Below are 23,979 nucleotides of genomic sequence, written 5' to 3'. Positions count from 1 at the left end.
CTTTTTGACTGTTCTGAAGACATTTAGATTTCTGTGTTATCATTTTCCCTTTGTCACAAAAAAATCTTCACCAAAGACCATATAGGTTATCTCTGTAGTTAGTGTTTCTTGCTGTGCAGAGGAAATCCCACTGAGCTGGGAAGGCTCAATCCCAGGAATCTTGGCTCACAAGAGAGAAAAGATTTGGTGATTTCAGAATGTGATCAGAGGGAAAATGTCCTTTAGGAAAGGTAGGGCTATGTCAGAGCAACAAAGACATTTTTCTTGCTCAGGAGGAGAGGCAGCTCCCCAGAGGCATGTCTTATGGTTTAAACCATCTTGATATGGTCCTTTTTCATTTGGTTGCAGTGAGCTATAAACTTTGGGGAAGGGGATCTTTGTCTTCCTGGAGCACACTGTGCAAAGATTGTTTTACTGAAGAGTAATGATTGAGTGATTAGTGCTGAGGATTGAACCCAGGGACATGAGCATGCTAAGCACATGCTTTACCTCTGAGCTCCATTGCTAGCCCAAATGGATTTTTATTACAACCTTGATGAGCTCTTGACAATATGCATGAATTCCCCCTTGTGTGATTTAAGAGTGCACGGCTACAGGACAAAATGCATAGGGTTTTTGTCATGATTTAAAATGGAGAAACATGCTTTCTCCTATGGAGACAGGCCTTAAATTGGACACAATTATGGGAAGAGCTCTGGGCTATGGCAGCATAAGAGTGTATACATTTTACCAATTGGGTTTCTATAACATAAATGCTCTAGAATTTGTTAGATTCTACAGATATTTGTTTGATTTTCCATCAAAATAAGGACTTTTATGCCTGCGTAATCTCCCAATTTGGAATGATTATCATTTTAGATGCACTTTCTAAAACAGTAGCTCATCTATAAGGAAAGGCTTTTATCCAATAAGAAAACCTACAAGTCAATATTAATAAACATATTAATAATGCTGTTATACAAATATGACTTAAAGTATTAAGGAGTGATTGCGATAAATCACTGAGTCTATCTTAAAGCAGGAGACAGAAATTTTATTCACCAGTTGGCTGTCTGGATCCACCAGCTGGTGGGCCAAGGGGTAGCTGCAAGTCTACACCCTTCCACCCACTCCTGGGGTGTGAGTAAACCTTTTATAGTCCAAAACCACATTAAAACACATTAAAAAGTGGCTGTTGCTATGATTCAAAACCACAAACAAATGTCATGAGATATGAAATCATACACATAAAAGAGAGTGGGCCAAAATCTGCCTATTTGTGTACAAATTAAAGAATGGTTTCTAACATCTAGACAATCAATCTCTGACAGGTTACATTGTCCAAGAAAATTGGGACCAAAAAGAGAACACTTTTACATTGTATAAGAACTGCCATTTTGTGTTGCCAAACATGCTATGCTAAGCAACTGTGATGGGTACAGAGGTGAGACTTTCCCTGGGGAAGCATTTCTTACATGACGTGAAGTTTTAGGGCAAAATGGAGTCTGTTTGGTCATTGCCCATATAGCCTAGCCCAAAACAAAAGAAAATTAAACACCATTTTTAACATCCATTTTTCCATGTAATGTAGCAAATCAAAAAAGATTGTTTATGTTTTCTCAGCCTTCCAAAGGTTCTTCTGGAATGTTTAAAGTTCTTTTGAGACCCAAAAGACTTAATTTTAGAATTTGATTTGGGGAAGTTTGTCATATACTAAAGGTTTAAAACACTTGATCAAAATGAATACACAGATCACTGTGAAATAATAGCTATTTATTTGGTAACTATGATTTGTAAACCAGATTTAACCATCTATAAAGTGATCAAGACTTTCAAACAACTAGATAAAAAAATAATCTTAATTCTTTGAAGGCTCAGTTTTTTTTTTAAAGTAATCAAGACTATAACACATCGAAAAAATCACAAAAAAATATTGACAAACACAAAATCTGTACTTTTAGGTTAATTATCAAAAGGTAAAGAAAAATTTGTATTGTGATTTGCCAGAGTCTCGGCTTGGCACCAGAATCACGAGCCACCACACACCTTTGTAGGTTCAAACAGCAATTCTTTATTCCCGCTCTCACACCGCCTCCAGACAGGTCCAGGGGCAATCGCGTTCTGCCGTCTGCCCGCACAATTCACCTACTCCATGAGGCTATCTCCAAATCCCATTTTAATCTCACGAGAACTCAACGGGAACAAGCAGCAGGAACACCCTAATCCCAGCAATAATCTTCAACCTCCAACTTCCCTAAAACCCATTGTCTTAAACTGGCAACGCCTTAAACTCAAGGAGCCGGTTACTTCCTCAAACCTGATCAGCTCTAAACCCGGATCCGCCTTGGTCCTTGAGCAAGGTCACCTTATTAAAGCATGCATGCAATGTCCCATCGAATGTCCTCTAAGCAGCATGGGGTACGCTTGGCAAGGAAATTTCGATGCGTCATTCCTACTTGACAATGGCCCTCAGCAGTGATTGATTCTCCTGCGGGGAAGCAATTTAGATCACTTGGGAGTCAAATTAGTCTCTGGAGCAGAGAAACTTGTGACTCTTAGAAACAGTGAAAAGCACACAAAATGGTCTGGTCACATAGAACAATCTGGATGCACCAAGGGAAAAAAAAAATAAAAGCAAAGAATAAAGTTATTTTAGGCTGTCAAAATTAAACATTTTTAATTTTAGACCCTAACAGCAGAAGTCAGAACTGGGGAAATATAATACGCTTCCAGGAGCCAACTGAAGAGTTGAGTGAGTCATGCTTAAATGCACATTGTAAAACAGGAAAAGCCAAAGTTCGAGAGATGGTTAAAATTTTTTAAAAAGTAGATTTTAGAATTAAACATTAAACCTCTAGCAAGTTTTTACTAAGAATAGTTCACCATGTCAAGAAAACCCTATTGCTTTAAACATAGCGAACTAAATTTTGTTTTCAAGATAGTATATGGATGCCTAAGTTTTAGACCAAAATATTAAAAGTTTTCTTTTAGGCCAGGCTTGGTGGCACTTGTAATTCCAGTGGTTCAGGAGGCTGTGGCAAAGAGGATCACGAGTTCAAAGCCAGCCTCAGAAATGGCAGGCGCTAAGCAACTTAGTGAAAACCTGTCTCTAAATAAAATATAAAATAGGGCTGGGTGAAAGGAAATCGAGGAACCAGGAGACAGGAGAGCAAGAAATGAAAGACAGAGACCAGGCAGACATACACACGACAAATAAAGGTCATATCTCCATAGATGGAGAAAGACAATACAGGATTGGGTTCCGTGATTTTTATGGGGGTAGGCTCAGGAATTAGAGCCTGGCAGGTCCTAATGGTGGTGGTTAAGAGTGGGGTTGGTATAAGGGAGTGGTGAGCCTTTCTCAGAGACATACTTTTTCTTAAAGATAGGAGCGAAACTTTTTCTTAAGATGGGAGCTGTAACTTATGATGGCCATCCAGATGCTAAGCCAGGACCTTACACTGGGGATGTGGCTCAGTGGTTGAGTGCCCCTGAGTTCAATCCCCAGTACTCATCTGCCCCCCCAAAATGTTTCCTTTAATCCAACTTGACCCCATACAACTTTAATAAGATTTGTCCTTTACAAACCATTCATGACTTGCTTAAATCTTTAGTTTTATATTATACATATTTTTTAAATTCTAGAGCAATCTAGTCATTCAACTGTCAGATAAAAATTTTACTCCATCACAAAATTATTTCTCAAACAACAACAAAAAATCCTTTTTCTCTTTTTAAGTTTCTATACCAAAAATATATCCTCATATTTACACCATTCTTTCCTTCTTTCCCCACTACTTACTAGTTTCTTTCCATCTGGGTTTTATATCTTTTACTAAATTTACTTAAAATCTCTGAATTTGAAGAAAATTTGTCTTTTCAATAAAAGCAAATATTTTGTCTTTTCATAATTGTTTATCAAACAACTTATTTTTTGTATTCTTTGCATAGAGAATTGCATATGTTTTTCAGACTTTTAAATTTTTATCAACCTTAATTTTTAGTGAAAAGTAAGAAGCACTGAGAGTTGTCCTGTATCAGCATTTACCATTTTATAACTTCTAGAAAGATATGTTTTCTCAATTTCTTATTATTATTAATAGACTTATGTATTTAACATTTCTATACCATGTAGAAACAAGATGTCAAAATATATGAACCAAGTTTTATAATTAGTAATTAATGTTTTTGTATTTTAACTTTCTTGAAATGACTTAGTCATTTTATAAATATCTGTTAAATAGTATAACTTTAAGACTAAGTTAATAAAAGATTTTTGAAATTATTTTTAATAGATATATATTATATAATTATTATTGTGAAATAGTTGGTTTTTATATTTTTATTCTATTACTTTGATACCTTATTTAATTTACTTAATTTTAATAATTATGTCTGAATCATTTGTAAAGAACAAGACTAGTTATTGTTTCAGTTCTTAGCTGCTATTTTATTTATTTATTTTTTAAAGCAAAAACTAAGCTAACCTTGACTCAGTCAGCCTTGTCTTTATTTTTGTTTTAAATATTGTTTACTTGTCAATGGCCCTTTTTAAATTTAATTTAATTTTTTTGTATGTGGTGCTGAGAATAGAACCCAGTGCTAAACAAGCACTCTGCCACTGAGCCACAACCCCAGCTCCAGCCTTGTCTCTTAAATTTTTTTTTTTTGTACAGGGAAGTGAACCCAAGGGTACTTAACCACTGAACCATAACCTCAGCCCTATTTTGAGACAGGGTCTCACTCAGTTTCTTAGGGCCCCCTAAGTTGCTGACACTGGCCTTGAATCCTCCTGCCTCAGTCTCGCCAGGTGATTATAGGCATGCACCACCATGCCTGGATTTAGCTAACCTTGTCTTAACCAAGGCCTCTGAGACATCAGATGCAGTATCCTTCCCAATTCCTCCTTCTCCCTAGTTAGGTGGTGTCCCAAGCACCTATATGGCTCTCAGGGCAGCTATGAAACAGGGCCCATCTGGTATGGGTCCTTTGATTTATACACTGGGTGCAGAACCTAGGACAGAAGACAGGCAGCTGTGAATGTCTGTGGGCTCTGACCCCTTACATAATGGCCAGCAGGCAGAACCCAGCCAGGGAGGATAAGCCCTATTTGTTTAGCTTTGCCTTGTAGCTGGAGGTCCAGGAGTTTCAGACACACACACATGTCCCCAGATTTTACCATGGCCACCTGCCTAGACCTTAGAATCCAGAGGCTTCGAACTGAAGACATAGTTCAAAATAAGATATGTGCAGGGCCTTAGGAGGCCCAACAGCTGGTCCTTACAGCTTTAACTCACTGACAAGACAAGCACGCATCAGAAATATCAAAGTAGCCACTGTTTTATGACCTTACATCTAGCAGAGGCAATATAACCTGTTTGACTGGCAGACCAAAGCAAAAATGTCCTTTATATTTAAATACTGACAAATTTGAACTTTTTATTTTATTTTACTAACTATTTCAAAACTGGCTTTATTTACCAAAGATTTATTAACTCATATAAACAAAAGTGATCTGGATTAATTACTCTATATGAATTTTAAGAGGATAATTTTTGTTTATTATAAGTGCTGAGTTAATTTGCTTAAATTAATTAAAATACAGTATTTATAAATCAGTAGTAGAAAAAAGTCACACATTTATAAAATAAACATATTTAGACACAAATGCATGAACAGAAATAGATTTTATAGTTTTTGTCTGTGCAGCTCATAGTCATATCTAGGTCCTATAATTTAAAATATATAAGTTGGGGTTGAAAAATGAAATAAATTAACGTTAAAAAAGGTCTTTTAAGAATTAATTTGCTCAAATTTTAAATAGTGAAAGGACTGTCAAGAGAACTTTTAGAAGCATATTTTAGTTTCCTCCTCATTTTGTTTTTGAGCATGTAGTATTAGCTTAGTTGAAAAAGCCAGAAACAAGATTCTTACCTTTCTTTCTTGAGTCAAAGGAACCTTCTGAGAAAAAGGATTTAGAGAATACCTAGCAACTTTTCTGGTGTTTCCTCTTTAAAGGACCAGAAAGGCAGCAGGCTGCCAGAAATAAAGAGACAGACAGACAGACAGAATGTGCCCCAGTGTGGCAAGATAGGATTTTTTTTTTTAATTGAAATGTTTTCTAAGCAACCTGATAATTACTTTCCCTGGGAGAATCTATACTTGATTTGCTATTTCATTTTATTTTCTTTTTTAAAAAAAAATTCCATTTAATTTTATTTGGCTTCAATTTGCTTTTTCAATTGAAAGCACATGTAGATTAATTTGGAGGTGTCAAAAGATCCCCGATTTTGTATCAAATAATGCAGTTTGTAGTAATCTGTGATAGGAGCCACAAGAAACTGGTGCATTCTTTCCCACCCCCCACTAGCATGGGATTATTTTGAAACAAGTGACAGGCACCATATCACTTTGCATATGCTGGCATTTATGTCTAACAGGTCAGGAGTCTTTACTAAACATAATCACACTATTCTCCTACCATGCCAACGTTTGAATTCCTAAAATTCAGCAACTATTTAGCATTTCTCCAGTTGTTCCATAAGGATTTCTTTAAAGTTGAGTTATTTACATTAAAATCCAAGCAAGGTCCACACAAGGCATTTGAGTAACAAGAATAAATATATTTTGTAGATGTGACTAAATGAACACAGAGAGTCAGGCAGAAGGTGTAGAGATGTGTGAAGAGTTCTCAAAGCCCACAGTGAGGAGGTGCCAGGTAGTATTAGCTTAGTTGTGACAAAAAGTCACCTGGAACAGAGGATAGCTCTGTTCTGTTCTTCATTATTTCTCTATCTCTTAAAAACAAACAAACAAATGAAAAACAACAACAACAACAACAAAACACTGAAGAATCCATAGTAGACCTAGAACTCTTCAGATGCATGTAAAAAAACACTAATTTTTATTATCTTGAATAAAATGGTTTCAAATAAAAATTTCATCATCCCATTACTTAGAAGAGTATCAAAAACAACCATGAAGAACCATTTTTCCTGTTTATACCTGAGATTGTCACACTTGACTCTGACAGACTGTATCACAGATAATACAGGATAATTCCTAGACAAGATCAAACAGGCCACATAATTTATCCTGGTGGCTTATTTCTTAACAAATACTCAGAGAAGTCTAGCCCTTTTATTATTGAAAGAGTTGCCTGACGTGCTGAAGGACTCCTAGCCTTTACATGGTATCACATTCTGTCTCCTCACGGTTCCCGCCTACCACTCTATCAACACGTTGGCATGACCTGGTGTTCAAATATTCACTTATGCCTTCTAGAAGATACTCTCATCAGAGACATTTAGCTACTTAGTCCTCCTGTTTCTTGACTTACCTTTTTTTTTTTTAATTTTTCTGGAGTTTCTATAAATTTCTCTTAAAACTTGAAGTAGAAACAGAAAATTATTTCTTGTTCATTCAAGACCATTATAGGCTTTAAAACTTGAGAGACTCCTCTCTGTACATGATATGGAGAAGGCAAGATTTCTGAGTTTGTCAGAGACACAGAAAAGTTTGATCATAGACATTTGTAAACTTACATTGAATACATCAATAAAAGGGCATGAGCCACATCATATAGCTGCCCATCTTGAAGTTTGCTTTACCTTCAGAAACAAAACTCAGTGATTTGTATGTCCACCTGTGTCCATGGTGCAGTCATGATTCAAGAGTGGATATCACTAGAGAGAAGGGAATAAAAGTTACAATTATGGTGTTCCAGTATCTGAGGAAATGTCTACTTCTTCACTTTCTCCTTGTGCCATCAGAGCATAACCTTGTGTGCCTTCTCACCTGGAGGACACAGGGCCAATTACCATCATCCACCACGAATGGGCTTCTGGTATAAGAAAGATTATAAATAACAGAATTCTGATAAAATGGATAGGAATCAGCGTGTAGCCAATTTTAGCCAAAACTGTGGTTTCTGATTTAACTTCTTTGATATGTTTGCAGTTATGTTGTCTATGATACAGGGTTGTTGTGAGGATTCGATAAGATGCAGACATTTGAATCAATTAGTTTTCTTCTCATATTTTTTATGTCTCATCTTAAGGTTGCCTCCTCAGAAGGGTTTCCTCACCATCCATGTAGAGGGCTCACTTGCCCTTTGCCAGCAACTTCTCAATATTCAATACTCAATCATAGACTCAGTTTAAATTCATTCACATCCTAATCAGAGGCTGTAATTAATTTAATATTTAATCACCCCTCCTTTCCTTATTTTTTCCTTCCTTCCTTCCTTCCTTTTCTGTTTCTTCTCACTAAAATGTGTATTCCATGAGGTTCAAAGGAATATACATTGTCTGTCTCTTTGACCATTGTACCCTGCATCAATGCAACGACACATAGATGAAGACTCAAAAACAATTTCCTGCATCATGAATAAATTCCTCCAATTCAGAGGAACTGGCTCTAGGCTCTCTCCACTCTTGATCACATAGGGGACCCAAGGATAAATCTTAGCCTCTCTGGACCCCACTGCATTCATCTGTAAAGTAAGGTCACTAGATATATTGAGGTGAAGATGGCCCCCAAATTTTGATGCTGTCTCCTTCAATTTTGGTTTTCTTACAATAACACTGGAACAACCAACATAAAGGGATCCTCAGAAGGGAGCCTGGATGGGACTTGCAGAAGAGCAGCAGAATAGTAGAGAACAGTGCATGCACATCCCAGGAGCCTGGGGCCAGGCTGCCCCTAAGGTGCACAATAGCCTCCCTCCTGCAGTGTGAGGGATGTTTCTCCATGAAGTTCCCCTCCCTGCACAACAGCTTCCCAGTGGTAACCTGACAAAAGGATCTCTGGAAGACAGGAAAACAGAATGGGGAGGAGCACCATGTCTGGAAGGGCCCCTTGCTGGGAGGTCCAGGGTGGGTAGAGTTGGCCAGTGAAGGTGTCAGGAGGGAAGAGACACTGACACAGACAGCAGAGATGTGCTGGGAGAGAATCTAAGAGAAGAAGGAAAGGAGCATCACCAGAGGGGAACACTGGGGGTGCCATCCTGGAGGGTGACCCGAGCTGCCCTGCCCAGTGGTGCCTGTGCTGCCTGGTGTCAGACTAAGGAAACTCCTCACAGCTTTCATCACAAGGCTGTGCTCTGGGGAGGGAGGGCTGTGGTTGGGAACGTGTTATTTATTTTGTGAAAGTTCTGACCTTGTGAAATGAGGCAGGATTAGGTGGATTAGTGTGCCATCATGTTGACAAAGAAGGTAGATGAATCATTAACTAAGAAGACGGCAACAGGGAGACATGAGCCCTGAAATGACAGAGGATGGCAGGCTCTGGAAGAGAGCTGCTAATGGGAAGGGAGACGGGCTTGGGTTTACAGTGAAGAGGTCATGGTGAACCAACAGAACTAGGTTGGCAATGATTTCTTGTGGTTTAGATCTAGAATATCCCCAAAGTCTCCTGTGTTCAGAGGTGGACTTTGGGTAAATCATTGAACCCTGAAAGCTCTGGGATTAATCCATCCATGGCTGCATGGACTACTGACTGGGAAATGGGACCTAGGCAGAGGAAGCAGGTCACCAGTGGTGTGTCTGAAAGGGTTCATCTTCTCTCAGTTCCTTTCACCCTCTCTGCTCCTCAGCTGCTGTGGGCTGAGCAGCTTTCCTCCACCGACCCCTTCCACTGTGATGTTCTGCCTCACCTCAGGCCCAGAGCAACAAAGCTGCTGGACATGGACTGAATCCTCTGACACCATGAGCCAAAATAAATCCTTTCTTCTCTAAGTTGTTTTCGTCAGGTACCTTAGTCATAGCAAGGAAGAGCTGACTAGCATATATTTCACTTGTTAAGAAATAAAAGTTCAAGATTTAGACAGAGAAAATAGAGCTAGAGGGTAGACTACTTGAATTTCAAAACTAAAATTACAGAAGAAAATAGCCAAAGGAAAAACCAACCAGAGATAGAGATTTTTTTTTTCTGACTTGTTTTGCCGTGTTTATTAGTTTATTCTGAGGAGTAGGGATGAATGTGGCCAAAAGGGTTAGGACAGTACAGAGATAACCCTGTCTGTAAGTAAGAGGAAACATGTCAGAGAAGACAGAGGTAGCCAAGAAGGATAGAGAGCAGAGGAATGCACTGTGGAATAACTGTATACATTTTAAATCTGCAGGTTTTTAATTTGACATTATTACTTTTATTATCATATTTGGGAATATAGTTGGCTTACAATGAAGTGCACATACTTAAGAGTACAATTGGATTACCCCATGAACTCATCCCACAATCAAGATGGTGAACATCCAAGTTCTCATGCCCTTTTGTAATCAATTCTTCCTGCACCGCCCTATACCACTGATCTGCTTTTAGTCACAATACGTTAGTTTCAATTTTCTAAAATTTTAAATAAATTTTAAGTACTGCCAGCAGGTTCCTCTATTTTTGTCAGATTCAACCAAGGATCTGAGTCTCAGTCACTCACAGCAGTTGGGCTTCAGCCAATCACACATGGAACCTCATAAGGCAAAGGCCAGACGCAGCCACTCGGGTTGTTTCTGTAGGTCACTTCATTTTCTCTGTTTATAAATAAAACCTGTACCTGGGGGAGGGCATTCTGCTCATCTTGTTATGGGCTGCTGCCAGGGTCTAGATCCCCTCTGCTCTTGGAAATAAGTGTTTAATATAAATGGTCTCAGGTTGGTTGGTTTGTTTGTTTTTTTGAACAGTTTCCAATGGACATTGTAACAAATTCTCACAAGCTGCAAGGCCTAAACTATACAAAAAATGTTCTCACATTTTCTAGAGGTCCGATGTCTGAAATAAAGGTGACAGCAATTGTGTCCCCCTCTGCAGACTCTGAGGGAGAAGCCGCTCCACGCCTCTCTCCCAGGCTCTCACAGCAGTCCTTGGTGTTCCTGGGCTTGGAGCTGCATCAGTACAGACTGAAGGAAATGGACAGTGGAAAAGGAAGCAAAGAGGAGCCAAGGGAGGAAGGGAAAGAGAACGGGGAATGAGAAGAGGAGGTGGAAGACACCAGAAAGTGTTAAGGGCAGGTGAGGAGGACTTTCCACCTCAGCCTTTGCTGATGCAATTTTCAGTTGCTTTTTGACAGTTTATTCCAACACAAATTTAAATTTGGTCAGAAAGTGATCTCTGTCTTACAGAAAACTCATTGCCCAGGCCACTGCAAGTCCTTGTAACTGTCACTCCGTGACTGAGCACCAGAGAGTACACTGTCCAGCACAGAGTGACCTCCCTGGGGCTGGAAGGACTGCAGTCCTAGGTACACAGCCTCCACAGTTCTCAGGAGACTTTCCACAGAAGAAACTGAGCCCAGCCTTTTAACCTCCCCCTGTCCACATCACAGAGAGAGCCCACTGTCCCATACCTCTGTCCTCTTTGGGAGAACTTCTGGGAAAGGTTTTTTGTAGCCACTGTCTCCATTTCCTCACTTCTCACTTCTCCTCCACCCACTCTAGTCAGGCCACCTCTGTCCCTGCGACTCCACTGCAGCTGACCTGTCCAGATCACCAGTGTCCAAGTTCCCAACTCAGTCTTCCCTCTTCAGTGCTCACACTCCTCTCCTGGATTCATGAGGCCATGCTGTCTGTCCTGAGTACCCCGGACTCCACTGTCGCAGCCTTCTCAGCCTCCTTGGCTGGCCCCACTCAGCTTCCCTTCTCCTCCCTACTGCCCTCCCCACAGGCCATCTCCTCAGTCTGCCACCATCCTCCAGAGTTTGGCCTCCAATGTTAGGTTCCAGAGACCTTTTAGTTTCTGTCTTGCTCTCTCTTGGGACATTAGTGTCACAAGGACAGTCAAGAGCCCTAAAGAAGAGCAGACATATCAAGGAACTGAGATCTGGTGCCACCTTCCAGGGAGGAACTGAGGACTCAGCCAACACCTGAGTGAGGGGGCATGTCTGAAGTGGACCACCAACAATTAATCCTTCAGGTGATGACAGTATCTGAATTAAACTGACTGCAGCCTCCTGAGACATCCTGATGCTGAATCTCCCACTAAATTGCTCCCAGATTCCTGACTTTCATTCACAGATTGTGAGCATAGTAAATGCTTGTTGCTTTAAACCAGTAAACTTGGTGGCAATCTCTGCAGCAATAGATGGCTAGCACACTCATGCCCACCTCTCTGACCTCATCTTTCAGTGCTTCCTCTCCTGATCCTACAATACCGACCTTCCTTCTTCCTGGTTTGAAAGACTCCATACTTGTTCCTGACCAAGTTCCCTGCCTTCATCTTCCTTCTGGCTGGGGTTGTCTTAGCCTGGATCTTCACATGTTAGCTTCTTCTCTTGTTCAGGATTTGTTTTTTTATGATAGCCTCTATGCCTAAAGCAATTCGGGGAACACAATGAGTGATCTATAAATATTAAGTAAAATAATAAATGAAATTAAGTAGATATCATTTAGTGGAAACATAATCCTTGAGAAGATTCTACCAATTTCTGCAGTTAATTCTGAATATTTTTCTAGTAGTTACCTTTTGTTGGCTTGTTGACTTACAATATTGCAACTGGACTAAAGGTTCCCAAGGACAGATGGAGTCAAACACAGCTAAAGAGTTCAGAGGAAAGTTGAACAAAAGTTGTGTGAGAAACTTCAAAGACCCAATGTATCCAAGTCTACAAAGATTAAAGTTGTGCTGATTCATCCTGCCCCATCTAAGTGCAAGAATACACTTACAAGTGCAAGACTCATATTAGGAGTTGTGGGAAATGCATCACAGAAACATGTGCCAGTATATTTCCATATTCCAGTGTGCTTAGAAGTTCGGGGTGGCTGCTTTTTTGACGCACGGGTTGCTGTTAGCATAAGTCACAAAATGTTCTGAGTTCTGTAAATCTACAGAAAATTTGCCGATTAGAAAATCTTATGTTCTTATATTTTTAGTTACTTTTCTCAGGAAAAGCTCTGATGCAGAGGCCTTTAAGTCCTCATGCACTGGGTTCTGAACAATTATTGCATTCAGTCTGGCAAGGCAGTGCCAAGTCTCAGTAACTGGGGTTACTGAGACTTGGCACAGCTGGAATAACAAGGCGTGGCTCCAGGAGTAGGCGACACCCACTGGGGTTGAGTTACACTCACCTATTCCTTTGTAATCCTACCCCTTTGCCCTTTTGGGGATAAAATATTCAATGGACCAGCCTCCCCCAATAAAACCCCGGGTTTGAGGCATGCTCTCTTTATTGCCTCCTTTGTGAGAGAAGAGTCAAAGGAGCCATTGGCGGAACCCAAAGAAAAAGGTATTTCTCTATCTCTGTGTGATCATTTTGTGCCAGCTCAGTACACCTGGAGTGGTCCTGACTGGTTTAGCCATGTGTTGTAACACAACTTATTCTTCAGTTTTTAGGATATACAAGGCCACTTTCCCCCAGAGAACAGGGGAGATGGAGAAATGCATCTTTCCCCTGGAGGACACAGGGTGATAACATTCTCTGGAGAACAGTTTTTAAATTTCTTAGGTGGCCTCAGACAGAGTTGTGTTCCTAGCAAAGCTAACATGAGACTAGTCAAGAGTTGGCTGACTGTGTGAATTCCAAAATTAGTGATTTATTTTAAAAGCCAACTAAGAACAAGTGAAGTAAGGTTTTCTTTAGGTTTTGCCATAGTAACAGTTTCTTTCACTCACTCATATTTAGGAAAACCCAGACACTGCTATCATGGCAGGGAAACCCATTCTTCACTACTTTGATGGACGGGGCAGAATGGAGAACATTCGATGGCTCTTGGCTGCAGCTGGCGTAGAGGTAAGTTCTGAGTTAGATCATTTCAGTTTGGATCATTTTAAGTTATTAGATACTTTTCTCACATAAGCTAAGTGATGTTTCTTAGATACCATGTCAAGAATTGTGTCCTAAACAACACTGCCAATAATTAAGATACAAACTTAACTAAATTGTCAGGATTCTCATCAAGGAAGATAAACATTAATGTAAGAAATATACCACAATTGGTGGACTTTATTTGGATTTAAGTTTAAACACTATAGAACATAATTTATAAGAATTAGAAACATGATTACTAATTGAATATTGCTGATAGTTATTATTAGTGTTTTTGGTGAGATAATATAGTTATTTTTAAACAGTTTCTGTATTTTAGAGAAACTAATTGAACTATTTAAGAACGAAAGAGAGTCATGTGTCATTAACAATGAGGACTCAGTCTGAGAAACATGTCATTAGAAAATTTCATTGTGCAAACATTATAGATTGTACCAACACAAAACCCCGGGGTGGGGGTAGCCTCCTATATTCCTTGGCTACATTCTGTGGTCTGTTGATGGTAAGCCACACACCTGTGTGACATGATAGTGTACTGAATATTGTAGGTGATGGTAACACAATTATAAGCATTTGTGTATCTAAACACAAAAGAAGCACAGAAAAACATGGTACAAAAGAGGAAATATGAGACACCTATATGCAGCACTGAATCAGTTCTCAGGTCTGACAATTGCTCCAAGTGAGTCAGTGAGTGAGTGGTGAGTGAAAGTGAAGGCCCAGGTCACTACCCAATGATACAATTTGGATGTGAAAAGTTCTCAAAGGGTGTGTCCCTACCCTGAGGCAGCACTGGGTGTAGTGGAACTGTTTAGAGGTGGGGCCTAGTGGGAGGAGTTCTGTGGCTGAGGGCTTGCTTTTGAGGGGGGTGTGGGAATGCAGCCCCTGTGTCTCTCTTGGTTTCCTGACAGCCAAGAGGTGAGTGGTTTGCTCCCCTACGTGCTGCCTGCCATGATGTTCTGCCTTGTCACCAAGCAACAGGGCCAAATGACCAGGGACCAAAACCTCTGAAACAGAGATAACCAAAATTAACCTGTCCCTCTTTAAAGTTGATTATGTTAGGTGTTTCTTAAGATAATGAAAAGTTGATTTAGCACAATGCACACTTTAAGAATCTGCACACACAGGCTGCACTCAATTTATTAAAATGTTTTCCTTCCTCAATAATAAATGAACCTCAGTTTACTGTAAAATTTTTACTTTACAAACTTTTATTTTTTTAACTTTTTGACTCTTGTGTAATACTTAAAATGAAAACATTGTATAGATGTGTAAAATATTTTTAATCCTTGGTCTCTAAGCTTTTTCCATTTTTTGTTTTTATTTAATTTTATTTTTTTAAAACTCTTTCATTGAAAGTTAAGAAGCAAACACAAGTTCAGAATCAACAATATCACTGTCTTCTTCCTCCCCATCGTGTATCACTGGAAGGTTTTGGGGCAGAAACATGCATGGATCTGTCACTCGCTATGATCACAGTGCCTTCTCCTGATCTAGCTGCTAAGGATCATTCTGATGCGTGCAATGAGGAGGCATCACTGTTCAGAATTATGTGCATGGTTGATTGCTTGTTTTGCTTTTTGTTCATTGACAAATACATAACTTATGTATAAATATATAATTTACTTGGGAGCAGATAATGTACCATGAAAAATTCTTACTATTAATGAGAAATTTGTCGTTTGGAGTATGTTTTCAACTTTTAAAAAATTTGTTTTTAATACAGGCAATTCTCAGTGATTGTAATTCTATATTATTTAAACCCATTAGCTGAAATTTATAGAATTTTTTTAATATTTATTTTTTTAGTTTTTAGGTGGACACAATACCTTTACTTTATTTTTATGTGGTGCTGAGGATGGAACCCAGTTTCTCATGCGTGCTAGGCGAGTGCTCTATCACTAAGCCACAACCCCATCCCCACAATTTTTAATTTTTTTACAGTGCTAGGGATTGATCCCAGGACAGTGTGTATGACAGGCAAGTGCTCTACCACTGAGCTACACTTGCAGCCCTTGTGTTTTCAATATTTTGAAGGATCTTATGGAAGTCTTCAAAGGCTTCTACTAAATGCTTCACTGAATTTTGTTCACTGATGTATTCACTGATCAATGGGAAATTTTCCATTCTTTTATAATCTTATGGCACCATCTTTGTGTACAAAGTTAGTGATTGACTGAGACATTGTTATGGGGCACATGACTGTGCATGAAATCCATGACAGGACTTCCGTTAAACTATTACCAGACAAGAAGAGTGAGTGGGCACCTGGATGAAAGCCTGTTACTACCAGTTGATAATTGTTGAAATTGGTGAGGGATAAAGGAGCAACAATATACACAGTTGTTTATTTTTATGCATGTCAGAAATTCGTATTAAAAAAGATCTAAACTCTACCATATAAGAAAATGAATGCAATTATACTGAAAAATTTTACTAAAAATACACACCACAATTGTGAGGTGGGCAGGAGAGAGGAGACAGTAACAAACTGCCTATTAACTATGGAACTCGTCATTCAACATAACTGTGTGGGCACCTGTAAAGAACCAGGTTTTGTAGTAGGTCCTGGGGATACACAGTGAACTAGACAGATGAGGTCCGTGCCCTTGAGCAGCCCACACATCTGTGATGGATGGGATCAAGCATTTTTCAAGGTTGTGACCCATGCATTTTTCCTAATAGATGTACTATAAATTTCCAGATAGCCTTGACCAGACTCTTTGATAAATATGTCCAATCTTGAAAATCTTACCCCCTTCATACCATACGTAGACAGGAATAATTCAAGCTGACAAGCATGAAAGGCGATTGAGTGAACTAATCAGGACTCATTTACTGTTTCTGCTCTCCAGTTTGAAGAGAAAATCATGAAAACTCGAGAAGACTTGGAAAAGTTAAGAAAAGGTAAGAACAAATATCGTAATACCTCTCAAGAGGGTTCCTAGTGGAAGACTGAAACACCAGACAACACTCTTGTATCTGTGAGGATGGCAGTGCTGACAGAGGAGGGGTAGAGAGTGGTTAAAATGTGAGACCTGGCAACTCTCTGGGGACTCAAGAGTGAGACCTTTGTGAGTCCTTGCTAAGGAACAAACTCAGGGCCCCTTGCATGCCCTCTCCTTGCCTTCTTCATACGCTGAATGGAATTGGCTCCTGACCAATCGCAGCCTCTCCAACTTTTTATAAAATATCCCTGAAGATGAGCTAAACTCACAAATATTCAGGGACACACAATGTGTATGGATGGCTGGGAAATTAAAACAGCTGTGAGATAAGAGGTTAAAAGTAAAGAAGTTGGATAAGGAAAAGAAGAAACAAAAACTAAAAATAAATTGGTGTCTTATTGAAAATTTACCAAGTGATAATTTTTTCCTCTTGTATCTTCAGTTATTTCCACAACTGTTTTACATTGTGGACATGTGCGATCACATTTCATTCTGTTTGTTTTCTCCTTCCACAAGATGGGAGTTTGATGTTCCAGCAGGTGCCCATGGTGGAGATCGATGGGATGAAGTTGGTGCAGACCAGAGCCATTCTCAACTACATTGCTGCCAAACACAACCTCTATGGGAAGGACATAAAGGAGAGAGCCCTGTATGGCATATTTTCTATTTTTGCAGATAACACAAGAAGCGTTTAGGTCATTCCTTGAGTGGGAAAAACCAAGGCAGGGAGATCCTGTGGAGTACCAGGCTGACTCTGGGCATAAACACTGAGGACAGTATGGGAGAGTGCTGTGGAGATGCAGGAAGAGTAAGCATGGAGTGGATTCAGGGCAGTGTCATGTAGAGAGGATGAGGTTCATGGAGGCTTGCAAATCCTGAGAACTATGAATTCAGGAAGATGGTGGAATCCTGATTCCATTTGCTTAGCTTAGAGGTTAAACTATGCAATAACTTGGGATAGGGGAAGAGTTTGAGTGTCTAGACTTGAAGGCCTGGGAAGGAAGGGTCTAAAGCACTTGATTTTCCATTTCCAGAAAATACAAAACTGACAGGCAGGAACCTAAGCTACCCTCTTCTTCTACAGATAGGTCAAGTTGATGATGGCTGATGGAGTCTGGTGTCAAGACATGAAGGTGACACAAAGCATTTCAGGTAGACTTGAAGAAGCCCACTGATTCAGCACTGGGGTTTAGGTCTCCTCCCTCCTAGGCTGGAACTACTTTATTGAAAATAACATCTTGAATGGATCTGTGGAAAGTTCCTCAAAAATTTTAGAGTTAGCATTACCCCAGCAATTCCAGAACTATGGATATACCCAAGAGGAATAAAAATACATCCTGAGTGGCATTTGTACATGAATATTCACAGCTGCATTGTTCATAATACCCAAGTAGTGTAAATAAACTAAAAATCCAATGGATGAATGGATAAAGAAAATTTCTTTGGTCATATAATGGAATCATATTTGATATCCAAAGAGATGCATGTAGCAACATGGATGGACCTTGACAACATTATATCACATTAAAGAAAACAGACTCCAATCACATTTTGTATGTTTCTCTAGCATGGTGAAGAATACTCATGTCTACAGGGATGTAAAGTGGATTAGTATTTTCTGGAGCTATTGGGAGAGGTGGTATACATGTTTGTTAATCTACCCAGCATGGTTAAGATATTCTGGAACTGGAGAATATTAATATTTGCAGAATTCTGTGAGTATACTAAAAAAATCACTGAATAGTAAACTTTAATTGGGTGACAACTATGGTGTGAAATTTGTCAATAAAATTGCTTTTTAAAAAGAATTTTGAAAAACCCATTTGAGGCAAAAGAAATGAAGCTTTCCTATGTCATGAACTTACTGTAACTATATGAAGAATTGCAGCAAGTAGAGGACTTTCTTAGGTGGAGAAAGCAAGAATGCAATCATGACAACATTATATCACATTAAGATGCAGATGTCAGTGCAGTTCACTCCTGGATAATGCAGCATATATTTTAGATCATCATGCTGAAAGCCAATGTCACAAAAGATTGATGATTCAAAGTCACTTTAGATCCTAGACCCATAACCAGGACATTAAGAAATCAGACAAGAGGAAAAACAGCATTCGGCAACAGTATATGGAACGGATTAGGGAACATGAATTATGGGAAATAATTGGGAGCCCTTTATTTCTAACATTGAACATGGAATGATTCTGAGCTATATAACAGAAACAATGAAGAACAGGGACTTGTCTGAGGGGCTGGGCCAGGGACTCTGTCTTGAGTTTACCTAGGAGGCAAGTGCTTAGCCACAGGAATCACAATATATTTGTGTCCAGAACAAGGCACAGCACAGAGAGCATAGCCTATATGTACTACCAGTGTTTGTAGATACCAAGTTCTCTAAAGTCCTTAACTTGTGATGGCCCAGTATGCTCTTTGGAACTGTATGTGGTCATGTATATAACAAAAATTTAGACATGCATTCCCTGTAGGTTGCTCCAAGAAATAAATGTTAATCTATAAATAAAACCCAGAAGATTGTAACTGGATTTTGAAGAGTCCCTACTAGAGGGGAATTAATTTGCTCCTATTTGATGCTCTATTCTCTTGTGTTTCAAAACTATAAAATGTGGGTCAGAAAAAAATGTGGGGCAGAAGGCTTTTGACAGAGTGTTTGTGTTTTGTTTTGTTTTTTCCAGAATTGATATGTATTCAGAAGGGATGGCAGATTTGAATGAATTGGTCCTTCTTTACCCATACCTTCCACCTAGTGACAAAGGTGGAAGACTTACCCAGATCAAAGAGAAATCGAGAAACCGTTATTTTCCTGCCTTTGAGAAGGTAAGTGGAATTGGTTTCACCTATAGGGCACCCTCTAAATTGAAGATTGACAGGGTGAAGCTGGGTCAGCCTTGTGTCCTTCTCAACTATATTGCCACCAATACAACCTCTATGGGAAGGACATTAGGAAAGATACGGTATTATTTTCTATTCTTATTATCAACAGGGGAAGGATGTAGGTTATACCTTGAGTGAGAAGGACCAGGCAGGGAGATCATGACCAGCATCAGGCTGGGCCTGAGCACAAACACTGGCTTTGTCTTTATTTGGGTGAGGCTTGCCTATTGATGGGACAGTCCAGTGGAAATGAGGGAAGATTCATATAGAACAGGATGCAGTTCATGAATACAGCACAGCGACGGAGTTTAGAGGGAATCTTAGTCCTAACAGGTTATCTTAGCCCTTAGGACTACTATATGAATAATGCCATAGAGGGAGGTTTATGCAAAAAATATATATTTCTCATAGTTCTGGAGACTGAGAAGTGACAGATCAAGGACATGGTGGATTGATATCTGGAAAGCTTTGCTTCTTGCTTCATGAATGGCTGATTTTGGGCTGTGTTCTCCTATGGCAGATGGGTCCAAGGTCTCATTATAAGGACAGTAGTGCCATTTTTTGCAAACTCTTCCCACAGGACCTAATTATGTCCCAAAAGCCCCACCTAACAGCATTGAGATAACAACTTATGAGTTTGGGGGACTCAGATATTCTTTCCATACAGAAGCAAGAGAAAAACAGTGCCTTGGATTCCTCGGACATTGACCTTCACTTCCAGAGGGCCTTCTTGTATACTGATCTAGTACTCTGGCACTTAGGCATTGCGTAAAGATAGACTATGAGGAAGGCTCGCACTAACGATACCAAGTTGAAAGTTTTAATTACTGGGAATCAAACTAGAATTCTCTATGTACAGTATTCATAGTACAGAATCAGCCCTTGGGCAGTAGGAAATTCTGAGCACACTAGAGGTAAAGCTAAAATAGTGCTTTAAATTGTAGCATAAATATGATGTTGTGTTTTGTTCTTGAACCAAGCAATTGTTCAAACTTAATTTGTGTAAACTTAATTTGATAGGGTGGCTGACAAAATATTTTTTGAGCACACTAGAGGTAAAGCTAAAATAGTGCTTTAAATTGTAGCATAAATATGATGTTGTGTTTTGTTCTTGAACCAAGCAATTGTTCAAACTTAATCTGTGTAAACTTAATTTGATAGGGTGGCTGACAAAATATTTTGTTTAATTGATAGTGCCAGGGGTCTTTTCTTTATTCTTCCTCATTTCAATATTGCTGAGATATTTAAACAAATATCACATATTACCCAAAAATTCTTTTGTGAAAATTTTATTACATTCAGAAATTGACAGAAAGTTTAAAGAACCCATAAGTACGCATCTCTGAGATAGCAGAATTTACACCATATCATGTCAACTCTATCATGTGTCCATCTCTCCACTCGTGTCTCACCACATATCACCTTTCCCATGCATTTCAGACTAAAATGAAGATGTCAGTGCAGTTCACTCCTGGATAATGTGGCATATATTTCAGACCATCATGCTGAAAGCCAATGTCACAAAAGATAAGATGATTCAGAGTCACTTTAGATCCTGGACACAGAACCAGGACATTAAGAAATCAGACAAGGGAAAAACAGAGACACTGAAATGATGTACACATAGGGAAAGAATGCTTATAATGTGGAGACACTGTGTACAGAGACTGGAGAGAAAGGAGAGTGGAACATCTTAAAATTACCTGTTGCTCAATTTAGAGTGTAGGGCAGATGGAACCATGGCCCATCAGATGCCACGCCCTTGGCACGTGTGGAAGATGGAGGGCGTGGTGAGCTGTGTGAACAGTACAGGGGTGTGGGGATGAGAATAAAAGGATCACGCAGGATTTCACAGAGGAGGGAGCAGTGACCCACTTCTGATTCTCCTTCATGAGTCAGGGACTCCATAAAGATCTTCTGGGTAGCTCCACACCTTCTCAGGAGGCAGGAGTTACGGAGAGTTGAGCTCAGAGGCTCAGGGACAAGCTGGGGCCCCAGTCTGGCTATGTGTGTTCATGACCCGACTCCTCCCATTCTGCAGGTGTTAAAGAGCCATGGGCAAGACTACCTGGTTGGCAACAGGCTGAGCAAGGCTGACATTCTCCTCACTGAACTTCTCTACAATGTGGAAGAGCTGGACTCCACTGTTCTGGCCAACTTCCCTCTACTGAAGGTGCTCTCTCTCAAGTCCTTGTAGAGGCCTACACCTCCCATCAGGAATCTAACATCTAAACACTGGGGCTGGTGGTGTTCTGACTTCTATCCATCTCTAGGCTTCACCCTCCCTTCTTTGGGCTCTAAAAAATCTTCTAGGCCCTGGTTCTGAGGAAAGAAAAGAACCTTGCTATACAAGGAATTTTTGAGGTGTATGCTACTCTAAGTATATTTGGTTTTGTATCATAAGTGAAACCAAGGGCCCAGCTTTCTCCTCCCAGCCCCTATTCCATTTGGGTTCTGACCATGACTTCCTTGGGAATCCCTTTGTTCCATGTATGCCCTTGTCTTTCCATGTTGAGAAGGTCTCCTTCCATCTGTTTTCCTTCCTCCCCCTCAGGTTCCCAGCCTCAGACATTATATTTCACTCTACAAACCTCACCCCCAACAATCCCATCTTTATCTCTCAGTGTGATAATTTGTAGTGACTGCCACCTGGATTTGCTGGTCTCTTTCTATCATTGTTTCTAACTCAGTTTTCCCATATCTTCTTTTCACTCTGTTTGAGTGATTCTTTTAGCCCACATGTGACAGGCACATGTCACATATTTTTTCTTATATCATACAGTAGCAATGAATCTGCAGGATTAAAGTGTAAGGCAAATGAGAAGAATGCTGGAATGGAATACAGTTTTAAAGAGAAGTTGGGGAAATTGACATTGAGCTTTATTTTCTAGCTCTTATCTTTTTTTTCTCATTCAATGTGTTTCCCAGCCAGCATACTGTGCTGGTGGAGGGATTCATACTTCCTGATTTTGTTAATGGGTGTTGGTTTGGGCTCCACTCTGAGGTTGTGTTCTGCATTGCAGGCCCTGAGAACCAGAGTCAGTAACCTGCCCACAGTGAAGAAGTTTCTGCAGCCTGGCAGCCAGAGGAAGCCTTTGGAGAATGAAGAATCTGTAGAAGCAATAAAGAAGATTTTCAGTTAAATGAGGCAGACATGGAGACATAGCACTTACAATACTGGGCTTTATCCAAAAGATGATCTTGATTACTAGGAGGCTAATAAAGTTTTCCAAAGTTTATGTGCTAATTTAGTTAGAAATGAACTATGTAGTCTTCTTTGCAATGTAGTTTATTTGGTTTTGGTCAAGTTGATAATCATGATCATCTTCTGGGATATCTTTTTAAATTTAAATAGAGAGAGAAACTTTCTTAGGCTCTGATTTAATTTTAAAAATGTCTTACAGCATCTGTCATGTACTATCTCAAAAATTAAACTACAGCTAGGCATGGTGGTAGCAATTTTCCTCTGACACTCTAGCTTTTGCAAAAATATCTTTTTTATGTTTTGCTACCTTTCTCACCAAAATACACAAAAACAACTTATAAAGAACCATTTCTTTCTACTTTTCCCCTGTTTATTCAGTCTATATTTATGTCCAGCATAAAATATTCTGTGTTCCTGGAGCCAGACATCAATGATGAAAAAACCTGATACATTCTCTACATCATGGCAATGGTTCTAGTGAGAGAAAGAAACAAAAAAAAAATAGATAAACCTAATCTAAAATCATATATACCATGTGTACCACCTTCCTAAGACTGCTACAAGAAATTCCTACAAACTTGGGGATTTTAAATAATGAAAATTCATTTCCTCAGAGTTCTGGAGCTAAGTCTAAAGTCAAGCTACAACTGTTCTATGGTGTCTCTGAAGGCTTTAGGGAAAGATCCTTTTTAGCTTCTTCCTAGTATCTGATAGGTGCTGGCAATTCTTAAAAGAGTTTTTGGGAAAAAAAATTAAAAATGTCACAACACTCTAATCTCTGCCTTCATGGTCACAGGACATTCTCCCTGTATATGTTGTGTGTCTAAATTTTCCTCTTCTTACGGGGAAAACAGCAGTTGGATTAGGAGCCACCCTTATCAGTATGACCTCAACTGAATTATTTCTGCAGAAACCCTTTTTCCATATAAAGGGTTAGGACTTAAGCTGCCTTTTGTGAGGACATAACTTCTCCCAAAACACCATGCTCAGATAAGCTAATGCTGGGAGTTCACCATCAGTAGACATCCGCTGGGATCTGCAGATGAGACAAGGTTTCTCAAGGAGAGGAGTATATCACTCTGAGGTGAGATGAGCAGGAGGGACAATCAGTATGCATGGGTGGCACCAGCACTGGGCAGCAGGGGGTAGTACCCAGGCAGAGATCAGCACAATCAATGGCCAAGAAAAGAGGCCAAGCGTCA

The 23,979-nt window shown here is 39.6% G+C and overlaps 1 protein-coding gene across 2 annotated transcripts; it reads left to right on the top strand.

Annotated features, from left to right (window-relative positions):
- The first annotated feature begins 13,034 nt into the window (after positions 1-13,034).
- Positions 13,035-22,823, top strand: LOC101958905 (glutathione S-transferase alpha-3). 2 transcript variants are annotated; one of them, XM_005318562.5, is made up of 7 exons: positions 13,035-13,192; positions 13,589-13,696; positions 16,588-16,639; positions 17,197-17,329; positions 19,374-19,515; positions 21,614-21,745; positions 22,596-22,823. In XM_005318562.5, the coding sequence occupies exons 2-7, from the start codon at positions 13,610-13,612 to the stop codon at positions 22,713-22,715; spliced, it is 666 nt and encodes a 221-aa protein (XP_005318619.1). In that variant the 5' UTR covers positions 13,035-13,192; positions 13,589-13,609; the 3' UTR covers positions 22,716-22,823. The 2 variants fall into 2 exon arrangements, with proteins under 2 accessions (XP_005318619.1, XP_077876009.1); XM_078019883.1 differs by lacking the exons at positions 13,035-13,192; positions 13,589-13,696; positions 16,588-16,639; positions 17,197-17,329 and adding an exon at positions 17,814-17,832.
- The last annotated feature ends 1,156 nt before the right edge of the window (positions 22,824-23,979 follow it).

The sequence above is a fragment of the Ictidomys tridecemlineatus genome, chromosome 8 (assembly GCF_052094955.1).
Source record: "Ictidomys tridecemlineatus isolate mIctTri1 chromosome 8, mIctTri1.hap1, whole genome shotgun sequence".
Taxonomy (NCBI): domain Eukaryota; kingdom Metazoa; phylum Chordata; class Mammalia; order Rodentia; family Sciuridae; genus Ictidomys; species Ictidomys tridecemlineatus.
The sequence above is the reverse complement of the archived record's forward strand: the minus strand, read 5'-3'. Positions and strand labels throughout refer to the sequence as shown.

Excerpts from the sequence above, each read along its gene's own strand:
- LOC101958905 (XM_005318562.5), top strand. The coding sequence starts at position 13,610 with ATGGCAGGGAAACCCATTCTTCACTACTTTGATGGACGGGGCAGAATG. Across the intron at positions 17,330-19,373 it reads GACATAAAGGAGAGAGCCCT|AATTGATATGTATTCAGAAG; the intron begins GTATGGCATATT and ends TGTTTTTTCCAG. Across the intron at positions 19,516-21,613 it reads ATTTTCCTGCCTTTGAGAAG|GTGTTAAAGAGCCATGGGCA; the intron begins GTAAGTGGAATT and ends CCCATTCTGCAG.